The sequence below is a fragment of the Caloenas nicobarica genome, chromosome 10 (assembly GCF_036013445.1).
Source record: "Caloenas nicobarica isolate bCalNic1 chromosome 10, bCalNic1.hap1, whole genome shotgun sequence".
NCBI lineage: Eukaryota > Metazoa > Chordata > Aves > Columbiformes > Columbidae > Caloenas > Caloenas nicobarica.
The window spans coordinates 16,003,678-16,029,737 of record NC_088254.1 but is presented as its reverse complement, the minus strand read 5'-3'; the positions used below and the strand labels follow the sequence as shown (position 1 = coordinate 16,029,737).

The 26,060-nt window shown below is 46.9% G+C and overlaps 1 protein-coding gene across 5 annotated transcripts in view; it reads right to left on the bottom strand.

The window, feature by feature from the left end:
• The window catches only part of NTRK3 (neurotrophic receptor tyrosine kinase 3), a 212,321-nt gene that overhangs the window by 17,356 nt on the left and 168,905 nt on the right, over nucleotides 1-26,060 (bottom strand). For 2 of the 5 annotated variants that reach the window (XM_065641446.1, XM_065641448.1), the window contains 3 exons: nucleotides 23,939-24,069; nucleotides 19,924-20,096; nucleotides 13,978-14,221 (listed from right to left, as the gene is read on the bottom strand). In XM_065641446.1, the coding sequence (XP_065497518.1) occupies nucleotides 13,978-14,221; nucleotides 19,924-20,096; nucleotides 23,939-24,069 (548 nt within the window). Of the gene's footprint in view, nucleotides 1-2,446; nucleotides 2,522-6,697; nucleotides 6,704-9,223; nucleotides 9,242-13,977; nucleotides 14,222-19,923; nucleotides 20,097-23,938; nucleotides 24,070-26,060 lie in introns of all 5 variants that reach the window. The other 3 variants (XM_065641444.1, XM_065641445.1, XM_065641443.1) reach the window with 3 other exon arrangements.

Sequence of the window (26,060 nt, the reverse complement as noted above, 5' to 3'; positions counted from 1 at the left end):
AACAGGAAACGGAGGCACAGAAGAACTAACTGAATTTTCTGTGGTGACAGAGGACATCGGTAGCATGGAAGGGACCTGCATCCCAGTCCAAGGCTAGGATCTCACTGCTGGACTCTCCTCCACACACCTAACTGATTCAGAACAAGAACAGCAGAGCAGAAAGTATTTTTCAGCCCAAGCATTCACTGCTCTGGGATTCCCATCCTCTGCCAAACCAGGAGGGCTGAGATTGGGTTTTGTGAGGGCTCAGTGCAAGGTTGTTTCAGAAGGGATGCACAGGGAAAGTGGCTATGTTCATTTTTCCCCTGAGTAGTTTTAATTCTTTAATTCTTACTTGCTAATAAGATAAAATGCTGTAATTTCTGCAGGATCAAATGGTGTAGGATAAGCTAAGAGAGTTTATTAATTAGCATGCTTTCAGGGCTGGGAAAAAAAAAATAAAAAGAAGCAACATGGTTGTAGATGATAGCTATAAATATGACCCAAGCATTACCTGCCATGATGTTTTAGCCAAGGGGATACTGTCATGTTAGCGCTGGGCATGGCACTCTGATAGCGAATAAAAGTAATAAATGAGAGGGCAAGGCATTTTCTCTCCAAAATGTGGCTGTTCATAGACAGGCGCTGCATTTCTCTAGGGCCTGATCTGGCAAATAATACCAGGTATAGCACTTCTGTGTGTGAGTGCTCCTCTGGCTTCCCCAGGGATTGCTTGGAGCTGTGAGTGCTAAGCCCAGTGGTAAGTGGTTGCAGGATCAAGCATTTTGGATGAAAAGAGCTATAAAGAAGTCACATATTATTATGTCACATTGCAAAGGTCAGCTCCAGTATTTGTCCTGTCATAAGGACATGATTGAAAGGCAAAAAAAATAGTGTCAGGGCACAAGGGAAAATAATTTTTTAAAAACTGCCTTCAGGGCTGAGGATACAAAATTACATCAGAGCTTAGAACTAAATTCCTATCCACACCCCATAATTCAATTTTGTCTCAGAAAGGCATAAATGTAACAAAATCGCCTTTTGGTGGCACATCTTCTTATTTGCTGACATATCCCTTGTAAAATCAGTGATAGCTAAACTCACACTCCCTGCGATTCTAGGGACAGTCAGGACTTGCCAGAGCCCCTTTCTCTCAGGGATCCCAGATCCCCGGGATGGCTCTGTGAGATCCACTCAGCTGCTTAACCCCGTGTAGGCATTCGCTTGATCCCCATCACCGCCGGGCAGGAGGAGGGGGGTGATGCTGGGAGGAGGCTGGGTGGTGGGACAGCTGGCCCTTCATCACCTGGCCAGGAGCATACACCTCACCCAGCAATGTCACAGAGGGGTTTGGATAATTGGACCCCGGTACTTTGTCCCAATCACAACTACTTGGCAAATATTTATGTCCATCTCTCTGGGCTTGCTGGCACAGGGAAGCTATTGAGAAATAAAGTGTGGAAGCCATCGCTTTCCTGCCTTAAACTTGTGAAGGGTCATAACAGCTCTGCACAGGCAGCATCTTTGGGTGGATTAGCTTGATCCTCTTCCAAAACAGACTCAAACAAAGGCTCCCCAGCTTTCTGGATCAAGCACTTCCTTGTGTGCCAGCAGTAAAACCAGAGTACAATCAAGTTTGATGTTTGCCCCTCTCACAGGCTTCTCCAGCTAACCCCTAGTAGCCTCGCAGCTCGCTGGCAATGGCTTCGGGGATGCTGTGACAGCTGGGAACCCACTGGGCTGAGCATCCCTACACAGAGGCTCCGGCATGCAGCGGGCACAGCGAGCTGAGGGTTCCCCTCTGTGGGAGGGAGGACAGGAGGAACAGAGGTGTCACCAGCCCTTGGCAGCCTCACACGGATCACATCAGCCACCACCTTGGCAAACCCAAACTCCTTTGCACTGCCAGAACAACAAACCCACACCCACCTCTCACTGCCGCCCCACCGGGCAAGGACGGAGGGAGCAGTGATGGTTGTTGACATCCACGCAATCACCGCTGCAAGCACCCAACTGGTCAGACACCGAGGCTGTGTCTAGACTAGCAAACAAAAGGCATCGGGGCTGACATGTGATGGTCCAACTGTTCAAAAGATCTGGTTTTAGTCCACACCAATTTGACAGCATCCAAACAACTGTTGAGAGGACAATGCAAGTCAGGGACAGTTCCCGGTGAACAGTGCAAATGCCACAACTGTCCACTAGTGCAGACACAGCCTGAACACCCACGGAGAAAGATTACACCGAGGACTTTTGCGTTCATCCAGATCATCTCACCGTACAGATAAGCCCCAGAGAGGTGCCATAGTAGAAACATGTGAAGTTCCCATCACACAAGAGCCCCTTTGCTGCCAAACGCACTAGACCCGACCTAGTCCCAAAGCCGCTCAACCCCACGTGTTACTTCATGCTCAAGCAGCAACAGTTTCCCCACTTCCAGCTGCCCCAGGGGTCGAGATCCACTCACTGTTGCAGCTGCCGGCGGTGCCAGTCTCTGTCGCTGCCACGCTGCGCTGAACTGGCCCTTCGGACGCGGCCCTTCCTGACAGTGAATGGGTGAAAACAAGGGAAGGAGACAAACAAAAGAGAAGGGAAGGGTGAGAGAGGGAGGGAGGGATGGGGGGGGATGAAGCGAGGGGACAAGAAGGGAAAGGGTATGTCTTTAACTGAACTGTATGTCTTTCACTGGCTGCAACATTCCAACACTGCACAACCCTTGCTAAGAGGGCACGGGGCAGGTGAGACCTCTTGGCCCTGGTCACCACCACCTTGCACCCCACACCATCACCTGCACCAGGGCAGAGGAAGGGCGAGGAGCAAGCACTGGTGCTGGGCAAGAGGCAAGGGGTGCGCTGGCCTCTCCTTGGCCTGAGAAGATACATCCCTTGGGGGACCCAGCGTCCTTCTCCGGACAGAAGTTTCAGGAGGCTTGAGTGGTTCCTCTGTATCTGGTACTTAGGCATCCTACTCCTTGCCCATCACCAGCCCTCCTGGGCATGGTGCAGGGACCCATCTGCCTCTAGCAGCAGATCAAGACCCAGATCTGATGTCTTTACTCAAGCAAGAGTTAAGGGCATCATTGGCCAAATGTCCCCGTGAAGAACCTGGTACCTCACCCTACTCTTCCCCAAAAGTCTTTGTCCCATCACTACTGTCACAAGTCAGAGGAGGAAGAAAAAAACCTGATCCCACAGCTTCTGATCACCTGCAAGCCTGCCAGCACTTGCAAAACTGAACTTTAGGAGTGGAAAAGGGAAGGGAAATGATGGAGCAGAAAATACAGCAGTACATTTTCCAGTGTATCAAAGCAGGAAAGATTTGGGGAATGGGAGAGAGGAGAAGGGATAGGGATCTCAATGTGCAAATTAGGAGTGAATGATGAGCCTAAGGTCCATTGACTTTCTAGTAGATGATTGTGCTCCCACCAGGACAAAAAAAAAAAAAAGACAAAATCTCAAGATGAAAGGGTAGTTGGTGAACACAGTGGTTTGGCAGGAGAGTTTTGACTGTGGTGCTATTTAAGAGCTCAGGCTGACAGCTGCTCGGGGAATACCAAAAATACGGCCTCAGGGTGTGTCGGGCTAGTCATCACCCTGGGCACCTTCCCACCCCACCAGAGGTGAAAATTGAGCTGCTGAATGTAGCTGACAGCTCATTCTGCTTGGGGAATTGCCCCATGAATAACTGACTCAACCTCTCTTTCCAAAAAATTGAGGTAGGAAATGGGTGGGGGAAAGGCTCAGAAAATTGTTTCATGATGGTTGTTTAAATTGCCTCTGTATTACAATGTTACATTTAGGGAAAAAGAAGAGAGAGATCTATCCAGTAAAGCCTCATCCTAAAGCCAGCTGTGGCAGAGGTATGGACATTACAAAGAAGCAGAGCAAATGAAGTCATCCGGTGGTGGAAAAAGCCATCAATATAATATAGTGCAGAACAAAGCAAATTCTACCTCAAACACAGAGCTGAAAGAGGAACATCTTCCTCTGTCAGATCTATTAGCATGCATTTATTCCAATAAAAAATAACCAACCCAGAGAGTAACCCAAACCTGATTTATTCCTCCATCTAAGCAAATATGAAGAGGCAGCCGAATCTGACTGTAAAAACCACTGATCTCATATGTTTTTCTTGTATGCATTGGAAAAAATAGGAGTGGAGTTTCTGCCTCGCTGCCAGGGGATGCTGGCAAAGCATTTGAGCTATAGATATTGTATCTTGTCACTAATGACTGCAGGGAACTAAAAGGGATTTGGATTTTTTAATGCTTCACATTAATTGATAATTTGGTCTCAGAATCCACAGTGGAACACAGGATTTGCTATATTGGATCAGTCTAGTGGCCCATAAAATCTGGCATCTCGCCTCAGTGATGCTCAGAAAAATTATCATCCGGTGTCTTTGCTTATAAGGTTGCTGGCCATTTCTGTAAGGCCACACAACTGAAACAGAAGAAAGGTCTTTCTGGTCTGCACGGCAAACCTCTTTAAAACCCTGCAATGTTGTTTTGGCAGGGCTGAATTGCCTTTTATTTTTTTTTTTTGATGCAAGGAAGAAATGCTGTAACTACAAACATTTTCATCAGACATGTTGCTGCTTTTTCCTCTTGGTCACCACAGCCCAAATAGCGAGAAGGTGAACTTCTGTTTTCAGAGGGCAAATGAGAACACAACTGGGGCCTGAGGCGGGGAGATGCCTTGTACTGAGCAGAACAATATTGATTAGGCAGTGTAAAGATTTCCCTCACTAATTCCTTTAGCAATCTCATCGTGTGTTGCCCGCGTAATTGGATGGGGAAGAGAGAGGTGGAATCACTTAAGCGTTCAAAGCTCAACACGCACCAAGAAAGGATTCCTATTTTGTGTGTGTGTGCAATTTTGTGCATCGTTGCCCCTTGATTGTACATTGAACATGCTGTCTTTGACAGCCTAGCCCTAAACGGCCTGTTTATTAAAGACAGCTGCTTGCAAACAGGGGTTTTCTCCATCCAGCTGGCGTGGAGAAGGAACTCGCTGTGGCTGCGAGAGACAGGACTATGAAATGGGGGGGATCAGAAGGGAAAGCCTGCGGAAACTCTGATGATGCAGCAAGCAGGAGGAAAAAAAGAAAGGCAATGGTTTCTTTCCATGCAAACATCTTAATTAAGGAGGACAATGGAAATATTTGCATCTTACTTCAGTTTGTCTTGAAGCAAGGCATAATTTATTCATGCTCCCAGTAAACTGGCTTATAACTTCTCCACCTCTAGTTATTTTGCTGATCATACTGAGGTTTGGGGCTGCTCCCCACCTTTCCTGACTGATGTGTGATGATCTCATGGCTGTCCCCATGGTAAAGGAGAGCTGAGATCATGGTTCTGCAGGTGGAAAGGCAGGAGGAGACCACTGGCCAGCTGGGATGCAGTGGGGAAACGGGTCCAAAAACCTAGAGAAGGTGAGAGGGGAGGGTTTTACACATCCAAGCCTCCCTTGATTTTTAGGAGCAGTGCTCCTTCCAAAATATGAACAGTTCGTTTCCATATGCTCAGAGGCACACACACTGTTTCTAGTCCACCCAGGGCTAGAATAATGAAGCTTGCTGGCATATGGTTCTCCATCTTCTTCTGCTCTAGTTTCACTTTTAATCAGGTAAACTTGGTAAACTCCAGGACCCATCAGCTCCTTGAGCCTGCCCTGTACAAAATCATTCTTTGCTTCTGGTGACACTATGTTTTGGCCAAATCTCCACCACGGGACAGTCTCTCTGGCTCAGAACCAGGCACTGTGCTCTTTCCCATGTATCTCACGTCTTTCAGGCTAATGGGAAGTTCAGAGTGGGAACAGTGGGAAGAAAGAAGCACGTTGTATGCAGACATCTTCTAGGAGGTGCCTGGGAACCACACTTGGACAACACAAATCAGAACGGGGAACAAAACAGTTTCACAGTCAAGGGGGGAAAAAGCTACTCAAGGATGGGTGGAGATCACCCTTTCTAGATCTGTTGGTTGCACCCAGGAAACACTGAAAATAGAAAAGCATCCTGCTGTCCCTAGTTAAGTTTTATGGGAAGAGAATTGCTTTGAAGGAAAGGACTCCTGAAATCCCTGCAGGAAACTTGTGCTCCCAAATTTTCACAGCAGGGGTGAAGAGGCTTGGGTAGTTTGGCTATGTCAAGCAATAATCTCAGCTTTCTGAACTGAATCTCTGCCTTCCCAGGGACAGTGTCGCTACCCCTGAGCTGGGTCCAACATTTGACTGGCTACTCCCAGTACTCTCCCCAGCTCCCAGTAATGCAGAGATCAGCCTGGACAGCTTTTCGGAGAAGCCAAAGTCCAGTCAGCTCAGAAATGTATAGGGTAAAGTATGAAAACAGAAGAGCCCACAGCATATATCCCACAATATCTTCCAGACCTCAATAATCAATGGCACTGGGATTTCCTGAAACAGGAGAGGTATTTTATGTTTGATAGCCTCTGATAGATTCCTCTGTTTCTACACTTGTTTTCAATCACTTTTTCAACCCATCTCGGCTGTCGGCACTCACCATCTCCTGAGACAAGGACTTTACTACCCCCTATAGCATCCCTGTTGGATCCAAACCTGCCATGAACTTCACCAGGTCTTTTAGGAAATACTGAACAAGAACCAATTCCTTCCTATTTGACTACATCTGTGATCTCCGCAAATGGAAGATCATGAGTTAAAAACCATCAGAAAGCTAGACTGAAAAGGCTTTGAACTCTCAACTCTCTGGAACTCAGTCCAGTAGTTGGGAGAAAGCAAAGACCTCAATTCAAATGGGAAAGGGGCTGAGCTTTGACTGAAAGTAGGTTTGATTAGCTCTCAGTGTGTGAGGGCTTGGGTAGTTTGGGGGGAACATAGAGGAGTTAAGCACAGAGGTCAGCATTTGGGTGAATATTGAGACTATATTAAACAAAAAATCTGAAACAAATGACTTGCAATGCAGCAGCAACATATCCCAAGCAGGAGAAAAGGTGAGCGTGGAGGTCAAGTACCATAGCAGGGAGTTTTTATTTCCCAAAAACAAACTGCTCTTTTGTGCCTGTGCTTCAAAGAAGATGTCACCAGATTGTGAGAGCTCTTCACCTGCCACATCCCTCTCATTACTGAAATGAAATAAATGGCAACAGCATGAAAACAGCAACTGAAGCAGGAGAAAGACAGGTAGATAGTGAGGAAAAGGGGAGGGGGGAAGCAGGGTGCGGGTGGAGGTCTTGGCAGCGTGGAGAATTAGGGCAATTACCATTTCTGAGAAAATGCCAGAAACACAACACAACCTAATTTCTCCAATTAATTCTTCTGCACTTGAGCTGTTTTGTGTGAAGGGCTCTTAATGTTTCAAACAGGAGGAAGGTGGGAGAAAAAAAAAAGAGACTCAACATTTGTTTTTCCCTCAGTGTAGAATTGGGGGAGCATTGAGGAAAAATGTCTGGCTAAAACACAAGATGATGCTGTTACATCTTCCTTTCAGAAGATAAGAAACTGTGCCACGAATTCAATTTGCAGAGGTTTTTATAGGAGCCATAGAGATATCGAAGACCAGCACGTTCAATATCACAGTGACTTTTCCTGCACGCAGAACACACCAGGACAGGCACAGAGACACTTAACCCACGGACCCACATTGAGCGGTTCCCTCACCTCCCCTGTTTCCAGCTCTGCTGCAAGTCAGGGGGAAACTGCTTCTTTTGCCCCTAAACCACAGTCAGGGCAGTTGCGAGGCATCATGGCATGAGCCGCCTACACCTCATGGGGCATACAGGTGTCATCTAGGCAGAACAGTAACAACGAAAACAAAGAAAAAAATAACAAATCACGGGTTAGGGTGATGGGACACATGGGGTAAACAGAGGCTGAGAAGGGCATGTAATACTTTCAACAGGAGACACGGGCTCTTGCACGTTGCAAGACAACGGCTCTGCCTGGCTGACCCATCTGTATCAGTACTAGGGATCTCCAGGTCACAACTCCAGGTCACTATGAGATGTTTTTACCCTTACTTATGTAGCTATGACAAAGCAAGACATGTTCTCCAGGATCCCACTTACTACAGGAGAAAATTAAAGTACTTTCCACTTCTAAGTTCTGTTCTTAGTGGAACACATATTTACAGATATGAAATCTTCCCAACACCCAAGGAGAAACAATGGAGATTATAACACATTATATTTTTCACCTCAGAGAAGAGGTAGAAGAGACAAAAGGTGATGCTCCACTGCTTAGCATCTGCACAGCACTTAGGTGCTGATGTTGGAAGCTGAACACGGCACACACGTACCATCTATACAAGATCCCACACAACAGTCAGCATGGGCAGGGACTGAACTTGCTTTCCCTCACCCATCGACATTGATAAATTTCTTTATGGAAAGGATTGTCGGGTATTGAAACAGGCTTCCCAGAGAAGTGGTTGAATCACCATCTCTTGAGGTGTTTAAAAGACACATAGATGAGGTTCTTAGGGACATGGTTTAGTGACAGTGCTAGATTAGCGGTTGGACTCGATCTTAAAGGTCTTTTCCAATCAAAATGATTCTATGACACTGAGGCAGAGTCTGAGAACTGTCTGGGTGCACGGAGCCCGGTTTGCTCTCTGTCTGGAGCTGTCTAATCCTGCCAGCATACACCAGATCTACAATAAAACCTGAGAGTGGCAGCTTTTTTTTTTTTCCCTCCCTAAAGTGTGTCAGTACCATATCCCAGATAGAAATTCAGAGGTGTGATCATTTAGGGACCCTGTATCTAGGAGAGTGTGGGTCAGACTAAATCTACTTTCAATGTCTTGCCTATTAGTCTTATCTACCATGCTGAATGAGCCTCCACAGGAGCACGACCCAGGCAGCTGCTAAACCTCGGTAATCTATTATTTGCTTGCAAACTTCATTGGAAAAATAACTGACTGTACTCAGGAGAAAGAACACAATTTTGAACTCCAGAGAAGAACCAAAGTAAGAGATGGTCTAGATGGGAGGCGGTCATCAGGAAGCACCCTCAAAATGGGTACTGAAAATTATCAAGAATATGGGGGTTTTCCTAGGCATTTTAAAGAAAGAGAAGAAAGAAAATGTTTACACAGTAAAACTTCATGCTTCAGAGGAGGAGGCGTCTGCCAGACAGATCCTAAACTTTTTAAAGAACACTGACCTAAGGCCAAAATCATATCAGAAATGTTTTGGTTCTGATGGTCTAAGGATGTGAGAAGTAAGGTTCATAGGAGGAGATAATCTTTTATTAAACTAGCTGACACCACTAAAAGAAAAAAACTGCTCAGAGAGGGCTTGTGTGTCTAAAATTCATTCTTTTTCCCCATGCAACAATATCATATGTTCTGTTAAAAGATATTACTTCTTCCTGCAAACCTTGTCTCCCAAATCCAAACAATGTTCCAGAATGGTGAGGACACAGAAACAGGGAGCAATTTTTGTTATTATGTTTAGTTCTGTGTTGCTAGAAATAGAAATACATTTTCAGAGCCCTTTGCAAATCCTGCATGTGTCTTTTTTTGACAAGCAGGTGTCCTCTGCATGATGATCTGTTACCAGGAGGATACTCAGGACAGACCTCCGGGAAAGGATGGAGCTAAATTCCCTAGAGGTTTCAAGCCCAGCCCAGGATTTGGGGCAGGATGCCAGAAGAGTAAGACACAGGAGACCTGCACAGAGGGATGTCTTAATGAGGTTTAATGTCTACATAAATCCTTCCTCTACTTGACGTGTTTTCACTGCTGATGTCCCACCCATGTCAGGACATTACCTTGGAAATTATTGAAGGCTGTTGACTACAACTTAAGGCTGTGTTCTCTTCTAAAGATGAAGAAATACTGCCCTTTCCCTGGGCAGCTGCCACATGATTTTGTTTTGGAATTGAATTACGCATTTTGTGGGACAAAAGGAAAATGATCCGGGGATTGTACTGGAGCCCAGGTGAGTTTGGAGCCACAGAAGGGCTCTGGGAGCAACCAGACCCTAGTCTGCTGGGTGAGAGAGCAGCTGGGGGTCCTAAGCCCAGCCCTGGTGATGTCCCCAGCTCTGGACAAACCCCTTTAGCCCCCCTGACAGCCTCCATGTCCCCCAGCAGCTCTGGGCCTGACTTGCTGCAGTCTGCATGTCATGCTTAGCTTGGCTGAGGCACAACGTCCCTGACCCGCAGCGTCCCACCACCTGCTGTCACAGTCCTGAGTCATACCTAAAAAAATCGCCTAGTTACACGTTTGGTTTTTTTCAAAGTAAAGAGCAAGGAAAATTAAATCCACCCAAATCTTTTCTCTCCAATATGGATGTATTCCATCCTGCCTTCCCACAGAGACCCACACCAAAGATTGCACAGCACATTACACAACACATCACAGAAATGCTTCTTCAGCATCCCCGCCTTTACTCTTCACAGAGATGCTGAGCTATTTCTCCTCGTATCCCCAGTCCCTCCACTTTCCCCAGCTTTCTAATCAGATGCTGTTTCACCTCTCCTCACCACCTACACCTCCACAACCATCTTCTCTCCATCCTGTCTTGTTGAAAGAAGGTTTAAAGGCGCCAGCTGATGGGATCCCTCTGTGTTGCACAAGAAAAAGGACACATCTGTCTTCAGGCAGAGCATGGAGAGCCTTGTGGAGAGGGGAAACAAGCCTCTTTGCTGCTTTTGTTACGCAAATGTTTGTTTTCTGTATCCAAATGTGAAACAGGAAATTAAGCAGTTCACCTTTGTTAAAGCACTTTTGAATCCCACAAATGTAGGAGCCAGATGGTGTTCTTTCTTTGTTTTAAAAGATTAAAAATGGGAAAGAAAGGGAATGGCTAGGAGCTAATCCTCAGCCTGGAAGACACTCACATATCCACATGCCCAGTTATCTGTGCTCATGGGGCCTGAGCAGGAGCAAACTCAGGGACCCAGCAGACTGAAGTGACTTTACTTGCACAGAGCTCCAAACCTGTCACTTTGAGTCAGCTTCAAGGTGGAATCCTTCACTGTGTTCCCAGAAAATGACAAATTACAGTATTCTCCCCGGGCTGCAACTTGGACACACCAATAAATATTTTCTAGAAATTATCTGAAAGAGAACTTTGCTCAGAGTCCTACTGCTGGGAATGGCCAGCTGTTGAGAGCGGAGAGCTGCTGTGCACAAACACTGAGAATCAGACTCAGGAATTTTACCAGGTAGGTTGGAGATGTGACCAGGAACAGCACAAAAGAGTTTCACAGTTCAGCCCTTCAGCCACATCTCCACCTTCTATAGGTGAGACCCAGGAGCATTTTGGTTTTCACACTTGGGCTCATTTGCTCTCTATCTGTATCCATTCACAAGCCCTCACTTGGGGTATCTTGGTGGATTTTGTGATGGGTCTGTCAACTAGAAGGGATTATCTCAGGAGCCTTAAAGAGCCAGTTTTCATGCAAGGCATGTTAGGAACTGAAATTGCGAGGAAGACAGAACACAAATGCACAACTGTTGTAAAGCTAATTTGTTTTTCTTACCTATGTTTGCAGAAGAAAGTGAATGCTGCTGCTTACCAGAGTTAAAGTCAAGTCTAATACAGTCAGTTCACAGGAGCCCCATGTGGCTTCATTAGTGTCACAAGCAGGTTTCTGTTCAAAGGGTTGTCTACTCTTGTTCACAGGGAACTTAGAAGTGCAGGCTGCCACACAGAAATCAAATAGATTTCTCAGTCCAGAGACAGCAAGGCTTGTATTAGTTCCTGCAGAGGATGAATGCAGTGGTGCTGTGCAATGGCAGAGGGAGAGGACAGGTACAAGATAGTGGTGGATGCGGGAGGACAGAGACTGTCACATAACCGTGAGCACAGCAGAAGGGTGAATGAGATCAGGTCCATGTGCTCTCCTGGTAAACATGTCCCCCAAGATAGCGATTAGAGGAGGAGACTGAGAAATAAACATATTTGGGTTCTTCTCATATGCTGGGAGGAGTGTGGTTGGGCTGTAGTTGGAGAAGGGATGAAGGGCACTTGGGCCCTGGACTTCTGCTCTTTGCTGAGGGGAATATATGGCCTGGATGGGCTTCCCAGCTCTGCGACTGAACCCTGCTTTGGCCTTGGGCAAGTCACATAAACCCTCTACTCCTCATGCCACCAATGTAAATATAGGGCCCTTATTTGGACTGTAACAGAGAAAAGGTCTCCATGCATGCAGAGCATGGACTGACTGATCAAGAGTTTTAAAAGTACCAAAAGTCAGTGAAAGCAGAAAAAGGAAAATCGACTGAACGCAAAAGGCTGTGCCGGTCTGAAGCTCAGCTCTTGCTCTGGTAAACAAGTGATAAGTAGTTATTGCTTTGGTCATGCACAGCAATTTGTGTTAGCAGAGAAAAGTCCACTAAAAATCCTTATGACACTGCATGAGACAGCACGGAGCAATCCTTAGCAAAGCATTTTGCACAGACACAACGAGGTCTACAAGACACCACCACAGAGAAGACAAAATTTCCCCGAACAGTGAACTGGCCTATGCAGATCATTTCAGCTCTCACTTTTTGGGGTCCCTCCCAGCCTTCACACGTCATTAGCAGCAAATTCTCCCATTGCACAGAGCTCTCGGCACTGCAGGAACACAAGCTCGGCTGGTGTGTCACTGACGGAGGTTGGGGTAGGTCTAACACAACTGAAGGAAAGGAGGCAGGCAAGAACGTGAGAAATCACATGGGTTGCTTCTCGTCCTCCCCTGGGCTCTTCTCTTTCCCACTCGCTCCTTCCTGAAGTTTCAGCAGTGATGGTACCTTAGCCACCTCTCTTCCCTCATCACTGCCCGGTAACTGCACTGAGACCTTTTCCCAACATAGGTTTTTGTGCTGCACAGTGAAGATTGGTTCCCCCACTGGTAATTAAACTTAGTGATAAGCCAATGTCCTGGGCTGGAAGACATGATATGGCTCAGCAGAAATCTGATCATATTTTTCCTCCTCCCCAACACAGTAACTCCACTTGACAACTGCCTATCACATAAAGAAAATCTTCCCAATCAGATCAAGACCATAAGTCAACTCTTTTTTTGGGTTACTGCTAGAAATCATCCTCAAAGTCAAACATCCATGTTGTAACCAGAAATAAACCAGCCTTAGTTCAAGCATCAAGCTAGAAAGCACTGCTCGTCAGCCTGAAAAGCCCTTCCCTGCTGATGGGTGGCCCAGTGACAAATGCCTGCTCCAGTGTGCTTCCAACACTTTGCACATCACAGCTTCTCCTGGAACTGAGGAAGGGTGAGGACCACGCTGTCCCCGCAGGGAGATCACCGTCCCAGGCAGATCGGGCAGTGCAGACAGGTACAAAGGGAGTGTGCGAGACAAGGGGACAGTGCGAACACAAATCACAGACGAAATGCCTAGAAAGGAATTCCTGATTCATTGAGTCCGTCCCCAGGGATAAGTGCAGGATTAGCCTCTGCACTAAACCCAGGCATTTTTATCTAGTTGCTTCCTGAACTTCTTTAATGACTGGCCCTCAGCAACCTACCTCTGGCAAATTATTCCATTGCCTAAATGATGACCTTGCTGCAAAAAAGTATTTTAAGGTCGAACCTAAATTGCCTATTATTTTCTCTTCCATATTTTATGCACTTATCAGTCAGTCTTTCAGCTGCCTTTTCTCTAACTCCCTGTATTAAGTTTCTTTAATCTAACAACAGAGGTCACAGCCTGTAGTCTTTGTCACGTCTTTGGATTACCTTTATCAATGTCTTCAAAAAAGAGGGAGAAAAAATAGGAAAGAAGTAAGAATAGGATGACTCCAGAGGCATCCCAAAGCATGTGACTGTGGGTTGGGGTATCACAGATTGCTGTGTAGGGATCTGCATGGATGTCTGAACTACAAGCATGCCCAGGACTGAAAAGGAATGAGGACAGTGTTTCAGGGATGCCTGATTGACTTCTGTGCACATTTCAAAGAGGGAATAATCAAGCAATTGAGCCCAAGAGCTCCAAAACCTGATTTACTGTAACATTTCCTAGTCTCCCTTTGCTCTGAGCATCCGACTGCTGCTGGAGCTGCCTTACCCTGTAGTAATCAGTGCTGTAGACATCTCTTGACATCCCAAAGTCTCCAATCTTCACCAGCAGGTTGGCTCCGACCAAGCAGTTCCTGGTGGCCAGGTCTCTATGGACAAAGTGCTGGGAGGCAAGGTACACCATTCCAGAGGCGATCTGGCTGGCGATGTGGAGCATCTGGGATAGCCCTAGCTCCCCTTTGGCTTGTCGAGGCTGCCCATCCACGAGGATCATAGCATCTGGGCCATGTGCCCTATAGGGAGGAAGAAGCAAAAAGCATAGAGTTGGGTCTCAAAAGTGACCAGGAGAGGAGATAGGGATCCCACACTGTTCCTGCTGGGGTGGGGACTAACCCTCACTGTGAGGATGTACACACAGATCCAGTGGAAAGAAAAAAGGAAAAGCTTAAGAGAACAGGAGGTTAAGGGAACATTTGGTGGGTGAGCGGGTGACATACATCCTTCTCCTATCCTTACTCCACTGCAAGAAAACTCTTACGGCCATAGAAGAGACAGACTACCAGGGCAGAGGAACCATTGGTTTGATGCAACATGGACATTCTTCTCTGCCAAGACCTATGCAAAACAGATTAGCCTTCAGATATTTACGTTTGCTCCAGTTGATTCTTACACCTTGGCAACCTTCCCAGAGGTAGAGATATCACCCCCTTTTCTTCCACAGCCATTCATATACTTGCTACCTAGTCTCCTTATTAATCCCCAAAAGCCTCTATCTTCAAACACCATATCACCCAACAACCTCCCCCTGATCAACACCAATACAGACACAGATCACAGGAAAGGTTTCAGAAGACCATCCGCAGCTTCATCCCTGGAAAATACCTTTTATAGCCTAAGCTATTCCAGAGGTAACACAAGCAGAGGTGCAGATGTTAGACCTGGATATCGGCAGATACAGAGAACATCCTAGGCAGCAAAAGGAAATATTTTGCTGAACCAAGTGCATTGTAAATGCAGGACTGAAGGTCAGTCTTGTTCCTGTCCTGTCCTCTTTTTAGTCCCCTCCCTCGCTGTGTACCAAGCCTGTCTTTACCTTGCTCCCTCTGTGATGTCTCTTCCCCTGGTAGAGCTCACCCTGTGGTAGCCTGTGTGAAGGTTGAATAACAAAAGCTCTCATATTTAGGGAAAAGCATGAGATTTTGCTGTGACCTTCCTCCTTGTGACTAAAATACAGTACAGCATTTCCTCCAAGGCTTTCATACTGTTCTCTTTGAAATGATTCTTGGCATTTCACCCCTGTCATCAGCAGTAACCCCACGGAGAGCCAGAAAATTGAAATTGCACATACAGAGCTTTCCCTCCTTCTTGATATGGGACTGAACAACCCACAAGATCCAGACTGTTTCCCTCCTTTGTCTCTGTTCCCTGATTGCTTGGGGGTGCACCAAGGGATTAGCATCCAGGCTTTTGGGGCTCAAAAGTTTTTTCAAATGCCCTTGTTTTCGGCTACCTCCTGCTCCCCTACCACTGGGACCATGGCTCTGAAGGTCCCCTCCTGGTAGAAAGGGCAGCTGGAAGAGGAGAGGAACTCTGGAAATGAGTGCTGAGGACCCAGGAGTGTTTTTTGGGAGCCACGAGTGGGTGATGCTGCGGTGAAAGTGGGATGAGCTGGCAGGGCTGGGGCTGCTGAGGGAATTTCGGGGGTTCATGGGCATGGTGGGGGCAGCAGAACACTGGAAGAACTGTTGAGGGCAAGGAGGAGCTGCAGAAGAGTGTATGCAGAAATGACTGCTTGATGTCTTATTTAAATAGCCCACAGATGGGTTTACCCCAGGAAATTACCAGGTGGTGACAACAGATGTCAACGGCAGGTGAAGCAGGTTAGCTAAAAACAGCAAAGCAGGACAAACAATACCTTCTAAAACTGTGCTGGACAGTTTGTACCCGTCATGCCTTGCAGTTACACCATATTTAGCTGCAGCTGATGCCTGTTGTCACAAAGGTAAACACTCCTATGTGAGAAATGAAGGATATATTACTATGTCATCACTACCACCTTCTTAAAATACAATAAGGGCCTCCAAAGAAACTTCTGTAAAGGAACAGGTAATGTTTAAAAAATGGTCAGCCAACACCTTTATTTGAGTGGCTCTTTGTACATCCTACTATATAGGACACATCTCGGTATGTCCTATATAATACATACACCTCCCTCCATCCCACATGGTTATAGTTCAGAAGAAAGAAGTATTGATACATTTATGAGATTAACAGGAGGGATACTAGTACATTAAGTTGTGTCAAGGAACCTCCAGGGAATATGAGAAGGGTCTGGCCATCTCGTCTTGGAGAAATAAGTTTAATTCAGCTTTACAGAAAGGCCATAGGTCTGGGTGGGTTCCCTGTTACAGAACTGTTGGGGGTTTTTTCTATAACAGAGTGATGGAGGCTTTTGTCAACATGAGGAAGAAAATCACCTCCCTGGCTTCCTGTGCTGAAATGCCTCTCTCTGTCCCAAGACAGTCTGACTGTGGGGCTGCTCTGCTGGAAGAATTGACACAAAAACATCAGAACCATGCAACTTTTTTAACAAAATCTATTGCCTTTCTGAGTTAACAGCAAATGGCAACAACTCACTATAGACTGCAAAGAGGGTCTGTAATGGCAACATGCAAACATCCCTACTTCAAATTTGCTGCTACCACAGACAGAAGACAAAAGCTAGAAATCCACTGAGAGAAGGAAAGAGAAGAAGCAATGGAGATATTCAGTGAGCAGAGAGGAGAAGGTGGTTCCTGCAGACCCCCGAGCAGTGGGTCCATGTGCTGGGGAGCACCCAGCTTTGCCACCCACACAACCTGCAATGGTCTTACATGCAGGGACCTTGGGAGGTGTGTAGAGCCATCCCAATACATGCCACCAGCTGGTCGGCATTGATCCTAGTGCTTTCCCCTTGCCACACCAGCTAATTTTATGGACTAGTAAAATTCTCTCTTTTTTTTTTTTTTTTTCCTGGGAAGCCCACAAAGGTCTAACAACACTTCAGGGAATTTATTGACTGTGCTTTTCTCTAGGAAACTGGGTCTAAAGTGAGACTCTTCTATTTTACTGCTTTTTCAATTTCTGCAGTTAAACTGGGAAAAGTCTATTTGAGTGTCTCTTGCAGACTCCAGTGCCTGGGAACAACCATCTCCTGCTGTGGACTGGGTGACTTGTGCCACAATAAAAACTGGTACTTGCTGAGGGATGCCAGGCACTCCTGCACCACTGACCCTCTCTGATCCCCTTGCAGTCCTTGTCCCCTAAAGTTTCCCACCAGGAGATAGCTGAGCTGGCACAAAAAGCCCAAGTTTCTCTTTCCATGTACTCCCTTATGCATTTTGAGTTCCTGTTTGCTGGGTATAAGCTCCTTTGTCCCAAAGCCCATCTTTCTTTGGGGCACAAAGGGATTTCACTGCCTGTAACACACCGGCATGCAGAGAAGGGAGCTCATAGCTGCTCACTCCATAGCTGCATGAGAAGGAAAAGCTGGCAGCTAAATGCAGCTGGAAGATGCGAGGCTGCAATCCCAGGGATGACACATCTGGAAAATTTATTTTCCTTCATAAAGGCCAAAGATAACATAACAACAAGCTTCTCCAGCGACACCGGTATGGGCCCTGGCCTCCCAGGGCATGAACATTTCTCAGACATGTCCCAGGGCAGGGTTGGGACATGTGGGAGGAGGGGTGCATGGCTTCAGCATGGTATCAGCCTTAGGACCATGCTGTTGTGTGAAGCAATTACACAAGGCACTGGCAGTGGGCATGAGACATCCCTCTGAGACAGCAGGAGAGCCTGGTTTGGACAATACTGTTTGGGAGGTCAATTAGAGCAGGGAGGGAGGCTGTGCCTCAGCTGTGCTGTCAACCTGCTCTAAGGAGAACAAGGTCGGTTGTTCTGCCAGGAAAAAAAATGGGTCAATTTTCTGCTCCTCCTTGTGAAGTACATCAAAAATGTGGTCTCTCATGCTCTTTTTTAGACTGTCTTCCTCCAGTCACAAGGCTGAGACACTGTCCTAACACTGCATCTGCACAAAACCACAGTTTCAGCCCAGTGCAGGGTTTCATACCTGAAGGCAGAGTTCAGTCTGTTTCTGTTGGGAGGTTACTGGGCCATTGCAAGACAGGGTACCACAAGAGAGGGGGTCTCAGAGTAACCAAGGCTGCTCGCCCCTAAACATGGGTCTGAGGAACAATTCAAACCCAGTGTAGCATCAGCCTTCACTTGTCCTACCTTGTCAAGTATGTCAGAGCCCAAGACAGGGACTGAGCTATAAAATCATATTCCATCTACCCACAACTGTGCCCAAACTAGGAAGCAGAAACCTTTGGGGTCCTTCCCCCTTCTGGTGTAGGTGATTGCTTAGAAATGAAAACCTCAAGGAAGGACCTGTGTTTACTGGTCAAAAACTGACTGTGATGGTGGAAAAATAATCACTCAGCACATCCCAACCCCACACCTATACCTGCTGTGCTCAAGCTTCTTGTTCCTGCTGCAATCATGTTCACACTTAGCAGTCAAAACAGGAAAATACCAAGGGTCCAATTTTCTAAATACTGGGAAATAAAACTACTCATTATTTCAAGAGGTAAGTACCACTCCACTTGCATGCAGGTTTCAGAGCATAATTTCTATATTGTGGGAGAACAGCACCACAAACATCCTCCCACAGTTGCTCCCTGCCCCTCACTGCTGGCGGATTCGGGGCACACAAATGATCTGCCTCATGCTGATGAAATGGTTGAATGATCACTGGGAAGTGGTGGCTCCAGCAATTAGCATCTCTCTAGAGGCAGGGAAGGCAATTACGGCACTTCGCTGGGCCTTGCCTAGCTTCTTGAGTAGCATGATGCCCCGGGTTAGGCTATTTTGTACCTCAGTCAGCATCTCTGTCTGATGAGGCTTAGGTAACGAGGACCGGGGGTGGACTCCACAGGTACTGCCTGAGGCCCCTCCAACATTTCTGAGCTCTTTTCTGATAACAGGAATGAGAACTAGAGATCAGGAAATACCTGGGATACCAATCATATCAAAGATTCCAGCAAGTTTCTAAAAGGAATATTTTGGTTCTGGTGCTATTGAAGCAGGAGCTGGGTGACATGGGGACTAATGGCTAGTGGCTTTCCTGCTTCAGCAGGGCATGGCTTTGCTGGGTGGATGGGACTTGGAGCTGCTGACAGCTGTGGCTTCATGTCCTTCTACCTTCACAGTGCATAGAGAGGTTGCAGCCACACTTCCTGCAGCTTCAAACTTGCTGGGGTGGGAGAAGAAATCATAGCATCATTTTCATTGGAAGAGACTCTCGAGATCATCAAGTCCAACCATTAACCTAACTCTGGCACTAAACCATGTCCCTAAGAAACTCAGCTATACATCTTTTAAACACCTCCAGGGATGGCGACTCAACCACTTCCCTGGGCAGCCTGTTCCAATGATAGACAACCCTTTCTGTGAGGAAATTTTTCCTAATGTCCAATCTAAACCTCTCCTGGTGCAACTTGAGGCCATCACCTCTCATCCTATCACTTGCTAGTTGGGAGAAGAGACCGACATCCTCCATGCCAGAACATCCATTTGAGTAGTTGTACAGAGAGAAAAGGTCTCCCCTCAGCCTCCTTTTCTCCAGGCTAAACCCCCCAAAGTCCCTCAGCCGCTCCTCATCGGACTTGTACTCCAGCCCCTCACCAGCTTTTTTTCCCTTCTCTGAACTCTCTCCAGCACCTCAATGTCCTTCTTGTCGTGAGGGGCCCAAAACTGAGCACGGTATTCAAGGTGTGGCTAATAAAGTACCAAATCTGGCGAGGGCCATCACCTCCTACAAGCTGTTCCCGTTACCCAGCCCACCAGCATCCACATGGCAGTGGTGTCACTGGTGCACCTCAGATCTATAACGAGCCACGCCGAGGCTGTGGAGCAGCTGGACAGCATCTCCCGTACCCTCCTTTGCACCTACCTCAGGAACTTGTTCAGGTCCCCGTGCTTCATGTACTCGAAGACCATGATGAGCGGGTCACCGTCACCACACACACCGTAAAACTTGACGATGTGCTCGTGCTGCAGGTTGGTGAGGAGCTCTGCCTCCCTCTGGAAATCCTTGCGGGCTGCCAAGGTGGGGTCTTTCAGTGCCTGAAAGAAGGGGCACAGATACACACAGGGTGGGCTCAGGTAGGGACAAAGCCAGAACAAATGGGTTGCAGCATTGCAGAGGAGCTGACGGGGAAGGGAGGGGAGAGGAATTGCTGCCAGTGGTCCGGTTGTACTGGGAGGGCGGTGGTAGGTGCTGGTGACACCATCTCAGCATTTTGTTTGGGTAGTTGCTGGCCCAGCGGGTTCCCCAACTCATTTCCCAGGCAGCAGCAAACGTGCTTCAGAGGGTAATAGCTTCCAATTATTCCCAGCTTGGGCAGGATTTGTACTGGTGACCTAGGAGTGAATGGCTTCATATCTCATTATTATTAAATTCCTGAGCCAGCCAGTCCTTGCTATCTGTCTTTTATTTTGAAATAGCTGACTACACTGCCTTTATTCAGAAGATGGATTTGCCTGGCTGTGCAGTTATTGTGTGGATTTTTCAAACTGCCTCTGAAGAAGGACACTGTCAAGTCTTTTCTCATAATTTTTAAAATCATGTTTTTATTCCCTGCTGTTTATAACACTCCCCTGGCAGACTGATGCTGAAATCGGTACCCCTTATGAGAATATCTTATCTTCCACATTTGAGCACACCACTTTGTTTGCTGGCTCCAGGCTGTGGGTACCAGCCTGATATTGCAGCATGTTTGCTATGAAGACGTTGCTGTGGTTGCAGCTGGTGATCGCAGTGGGTTCCCCAGGGTTGGAGGCCACTCATTCGTGCATTATCGTGCAGTTGCATCGGAGACCTAGTTTGAAAGCAGCATGTTGTCATCTCGGGGTATCAAAGGAGGGCTCTTCCACGAGCACTGAGTAAAAAAGTTGAAGTCCAGAACATCTGACAAGATGGGATGGCCATAAGAATCAGCACGGTCTTTGCAAATATTTAAGGAAATGAAGAGGCAATTCTGGTTTTGAGTTGCTGGGTCTCAGTTATGTTCTCCCATCCTCCATATGCCACGTCTCTTTAATACCAGCTCTGGCTTTAAACACACCGCCTAATGGGAGTTGAAAAGGATTCAAGGAAACTTGTTACAATCACATTTAATGCACCTCGGGCTGGTCCATGGCACTGCTGGGTGCGACGCCACACACCGTGTAGTGAGTCCTCGCAAGTAGCTGCTGTTCCCCTTGGAGCAGATATGCTGCAAGGTTTCTACCCAAGCCTTAGGATGATGAGCCTTAGCCTCATCTCCTTCTTCTGCTCGCAAACTGCTAGTCATATGGCATAATTTTATTTTAATTCTATGTCCTCTGGAGTAGCTTGACTAGAGATATTTAGATGGATGTTAGTTACACTGTGCAGATGGCAAAGCACCCATCCTTATCTCAGGTACCCAATTACTTTTAGGCATTTAATATCTTCATAATGTTGATGTTACCCTATTTTTCCCCAGGAAAATTGTTGCCTCCCCCATCCCTCTTTTCTCCCTCTTTTTCCTGTGGTCGCGTGTGATATCTCAAGCTGCAGTGAGTTCTAAGTTTCCTCTCCTTTGCACACAATCATTTCTACAAGGTGTTAGGACTGTACGTTTGTAAATATCACACACAAAAACCAAACAAACTAATAAAAACCCTCCACATTACTAAGGTTGCACAGCAACGCATTTAGAAATGAGGGAAACAAGAGCTGGAAGTGGTAGAACAAGGAAAGAAGACCAGAACTGGAGGAAGAGAAGGGATCTCTCACCAAAACCACTGAAATGCGTCCCCTGGGAAGGTTTGGGGTGGATTGTGTTTGTGCCTTCATCACACAGTTCCTAAGTGACATCCAGCAAGTCACTCAGCATCTGCAGGTTGCAGTCATTGTCACAAATTGTCAGTTGATCCAATATTACCTGGGATACCTCCTCTCAGGTGGCATCGGGGCCAGCTCCGCACAAGTGCCGTGTCTGTACTGCAGCAGCGGGGCTGCATGTGGATCTGGTACCTGCTGTCCGTGGGGCTGGAAAGGCAGGTCAGTAACTCCATCCTTCACCTAAGTGGATCCTTTTGACTCCATTTCTCTGCTTATCCATCTGCCCTCTGCAAAATGGGGATGACACAACCCTAGCACTTTGCTGGGAGGCTGAGAACAGGTACATTCACATCTAGGGAGCTCTCAGACACAGGAGTGATCATCACGAGGAAGCAGTCCAAAGAGAAATGAAAAATACATGTTCAGAGGACATCTCCTGAACACGAGCCCCTCCAGCATTTCTAGTACTTGACTTTGTAACCTCAACACTTTTCACTGAATATAGTTTTTGTGCATTTCTTGGGATGTTTTTAGAAGCAGGCTGAATAAAACAGGAAGCTTGTCCATACCATCACATCAAAGCTCAGCGTGTTTGAGGGGTTGCAACCTTTAGATCTGCTGAAAATCTCAGTCCATGTAACCGAGTGAGTAAGACAGCCACTTTCTTTGGCCTTGGGAGGGGTCCCTGAGAGCAGAGGCAGGCTCTGGGCTGTGGACTCAGCTGTCCTGACCAGCGTGTCCTTCTCCTGCCCAGGGAGGCAGCTCTCAGCCTCTGTCGGGAGCGTGAGATCTTCAGAAAATGCAGTCGAATCTTAACTTAGTATGTAAAGCCACTTTCTTTTCTTTACTTTTTTTTTTTCCCCTAAGACTTATAATGTGGTCCAAATTAGAGGGATTTTTTTTTCCCTCCCTCCCCCTCCCCGAGCTGGCAAGAAGCCAGATTTCAAGGCCCTGTTCCAAAGCTGGAACTGTGTGATCTTGCAGGATGAAAGGCACTCTGGAGATGTAAGCTCATAGTAGCAATTAACAGAAACAAGTTCAGATGCTGTTTCTGCCTACATGCAAATGAAAATCAGTAGAGACTTGAGACACAGGATCACATAAGGGATGGCTGATGCTGACAGGCAGGGACCAGCCATATAATCAGGCAATTAATCATATGAGTAACTGTGCTACCTCATCTTTAACCAGTCTCAGAGGTGAAAGGTACAATCTTGCAGTTCACAGCCAGAGCATGAAGGGACAAATGAGCTTAAAAAAGGCTTGAACTGCCAATGATTATAACAACTCTCAAGTAACTGGATGCCTCCAGCATCCTGGAGAGAGTGCTGGAACCTTTTTCCCTGTAGAGCATTCATTCAAATGTAGATCATCTTCCAAGGAGTTAGGAGGCACCAATTAACTTTCAGGGATTAGCCTGTGTGTGTCTGCCAAGCAGTGCCACTCGAGAGCAGAGCACGTTTCTGTGCTGAGTGGTCTCCTCTGCCCACACCGGTGGGGCACAGCTCGCGTGAGGACCCTCACAAGGACGCAAACAGCACAGCACAAGCCAAGCTGAACTGGTGTTTGCTCAAAATCACCAAAAACAGGAGCAATCCGTGGCTAAGAAAGAGGAGCTGAATGGAGCCAAGCTGTGTTGTTCTGCCCATCTTGCAGCAAATTGATCCTAGCAAATTGGTTTGTCGTGCTTAGCTTTTAAGTGCTCACTTTTGCCGAGGCCTTTTTTTTTTTTTTCCTCCATTTGCAGCTTCTGCATGTTGCACAAAGAGATAAAATCCAGAAAGAGAAGGGCCCTGGTTCCTCGCGGAGGGAAGGTGGACACCGCACTGCAGCTGCGTGGGAGCTTCCAGCTTTCCGACCAGCTTCTACTCCCCATCTGTCTCCTGGCTGCATCAGCAGGAAGAGAAGCTTTGGCATGAGTGAGAATAGATGACCTTGAAGCAAAACACTGAAACTTTGTGTGACTAAGTGGATTTACCACAATCTCCGGCATCAGATAAATGTCCGTCCCTGGCCCCCAGCCCTCCCCTGCTTCCCTTTCCCACGCAGGCTTGTCCAGCCCCTGCCCTAATCTCTGACATTCACCCTTGGGATTTACCTTCACTGCCACCAGCATTTTGTCATTGGTGGGGCTGAGGTTGTAACACTCGGCCAAGAACACCTTCCCAAAGGCACCTTCTCCCAGCTCCCTCTTCAAAACGATGTCTCTCCTCTTAATATGCTGGACATCTGTTGGAGGGAGGGGAGGAAGAGGGTTGAAGGAAGAATGAATCAGGGTTAATTCAGGGAATGGAAAACAACTAATTCAATTTTCTAGCAAGCTGCAAAGGATCTGAAATTGCTTTGCAAAAGTATCTACAAAGATCCTTTTACCCACCCACGGAATGTAGCCATCTCTGGGATGGAGCTAGTCTCACACAAAACATCTGCAAGGAAAGCACTCGAAATTTAGCACAGCTTTCTCTACAAGCTCACAGCAAGCTTGTCCTCAGGGACAGGAACCTTTGGGGCAAAATCTGCTACAAAGACCTGAATCTCTTTGGAATGTTCCTGGAAATAATTAATCTCCTGCGAGGCGTAGCAAAGGTCACATACTTCTGATGCCAGGCCAGGTGAGATTAGAAGGTCCTGTTGAGTTCTGCAGTTCAGTCAGGATCAGTTTAAACCCAAACTAGGGCAGATTTTTGAGGCTGCGCCTTGGCAAGCTGAAGCGTACCTAAGGGGAAGAGGACCACTGACCCCCATGCACCTCAGGGCAGCAGCAGGAGCTGGGTGGAAGTGCCAAGTGCTGCCCTACAGCGAGACTCTGACCCTGCAGCCATCTCTTGTGCAACGGTTCCCTCAGAAACAAGGTCATCCCAGGATAAAGTCACTGGCACAACAGACAAACTCAGCCCATTAGTTTCAATGATCCTTTCCACTGACATTTAGAATGGTGTGGACTGACAGAGAATAGCAACCGAGGTTTCAGGTAGAATCAAAAGAGCAATAGCTATTAATTTAACAAAGGTACAGAGGACTATGAAGATGCATCTGCTCAGCTAACAGGGCCATTCATAAGGGCTAGATCTACTGAGGGACTAGGCATCTAGAAGGGCAGATTAAGTGACTAGTGGGATCTCCACAAACGCTGGGTCATGATTAAATGTCACTCGTTACTGGAAGAGCTTGGAGGTCTCCACACTGTCTTTTGAGGATGACACTAGGACAACAAGTACTTTCTGCCAAAACTCTAAGCACCTTTCTGGCATCACAGTGCCCATACAGCATTGTCTGGAGGCACGGTACCCCAAACTTCATCTCCCTAAACTGCCATTCATTAGAGCTTACTGGTTGAGAACTGTGGTAGTGCAGACCATCTCCAGCTTCAGCCTGATGGTCATGGCAGGGCTGTGAGAGCCACACAGTCTTCTCCAATGCTTGGTGAGCAAAAGCTGGTGCATTAGAGGTCTCCTCAAGCAGACGCATTAAATGGAACAGTGTCGTCTTTCCACTCCTACCCTGAGGTGTTCATAACTTGGCCCTGCACCTGTTTGCTCACAGACTCAACTGCTTTTGAGTCTTTTCCATCTCTTCCGTTTTCCATGAGAGCTGTACAGGTAGGTACCCCTCAGCTCAGGTTTCCTGTGGGGCACTGCAGGTGTAGAAGGTGGAGGTGACCAACACCAGGTTTCAAACTGGCTGCAGGGAAGCATCACAATCTGCCACCAGCTCCTACCACCCCGGTGCCTGAGTAGGCACCTGCCTCAACCCAAGGGAGCATATGCCCCACAGCAACATAGGTACCACTTAATGCATCAAAAAGCCAATGGATTGGAAGACTAACATCGAAAAGGCTTTCATACAGTTAAACTTTTTAATTAGGAGCTCACAAGCAGGTTTAAGGAGCTGCCATCTCTGGCCCTTCTCCTTGTTTGGGAAGATGGATGCTGCAAGATTGCATAAGCAATGGGCCTTGTAATGAATGATGCCTCTATAGAGAATTCTCATTGACCTTTCCATTAATTGTTCAATAGACTGAAAACTGTTAGTTACCAATATTAATAATATTAGTAACATTAAGGTACAGGATGGTAGGCACATCCAAAATTACTTTGGTTTTAGATCTGCAGTGACAGCCAGGGAGAACAAATCACATGTGGACTCCGCCTTCTCCACCTGGTTTAGTTGAGTGTTTAAGGAGCACCTTGAGAAATCTGAAATACTATGTGTTGAAATGT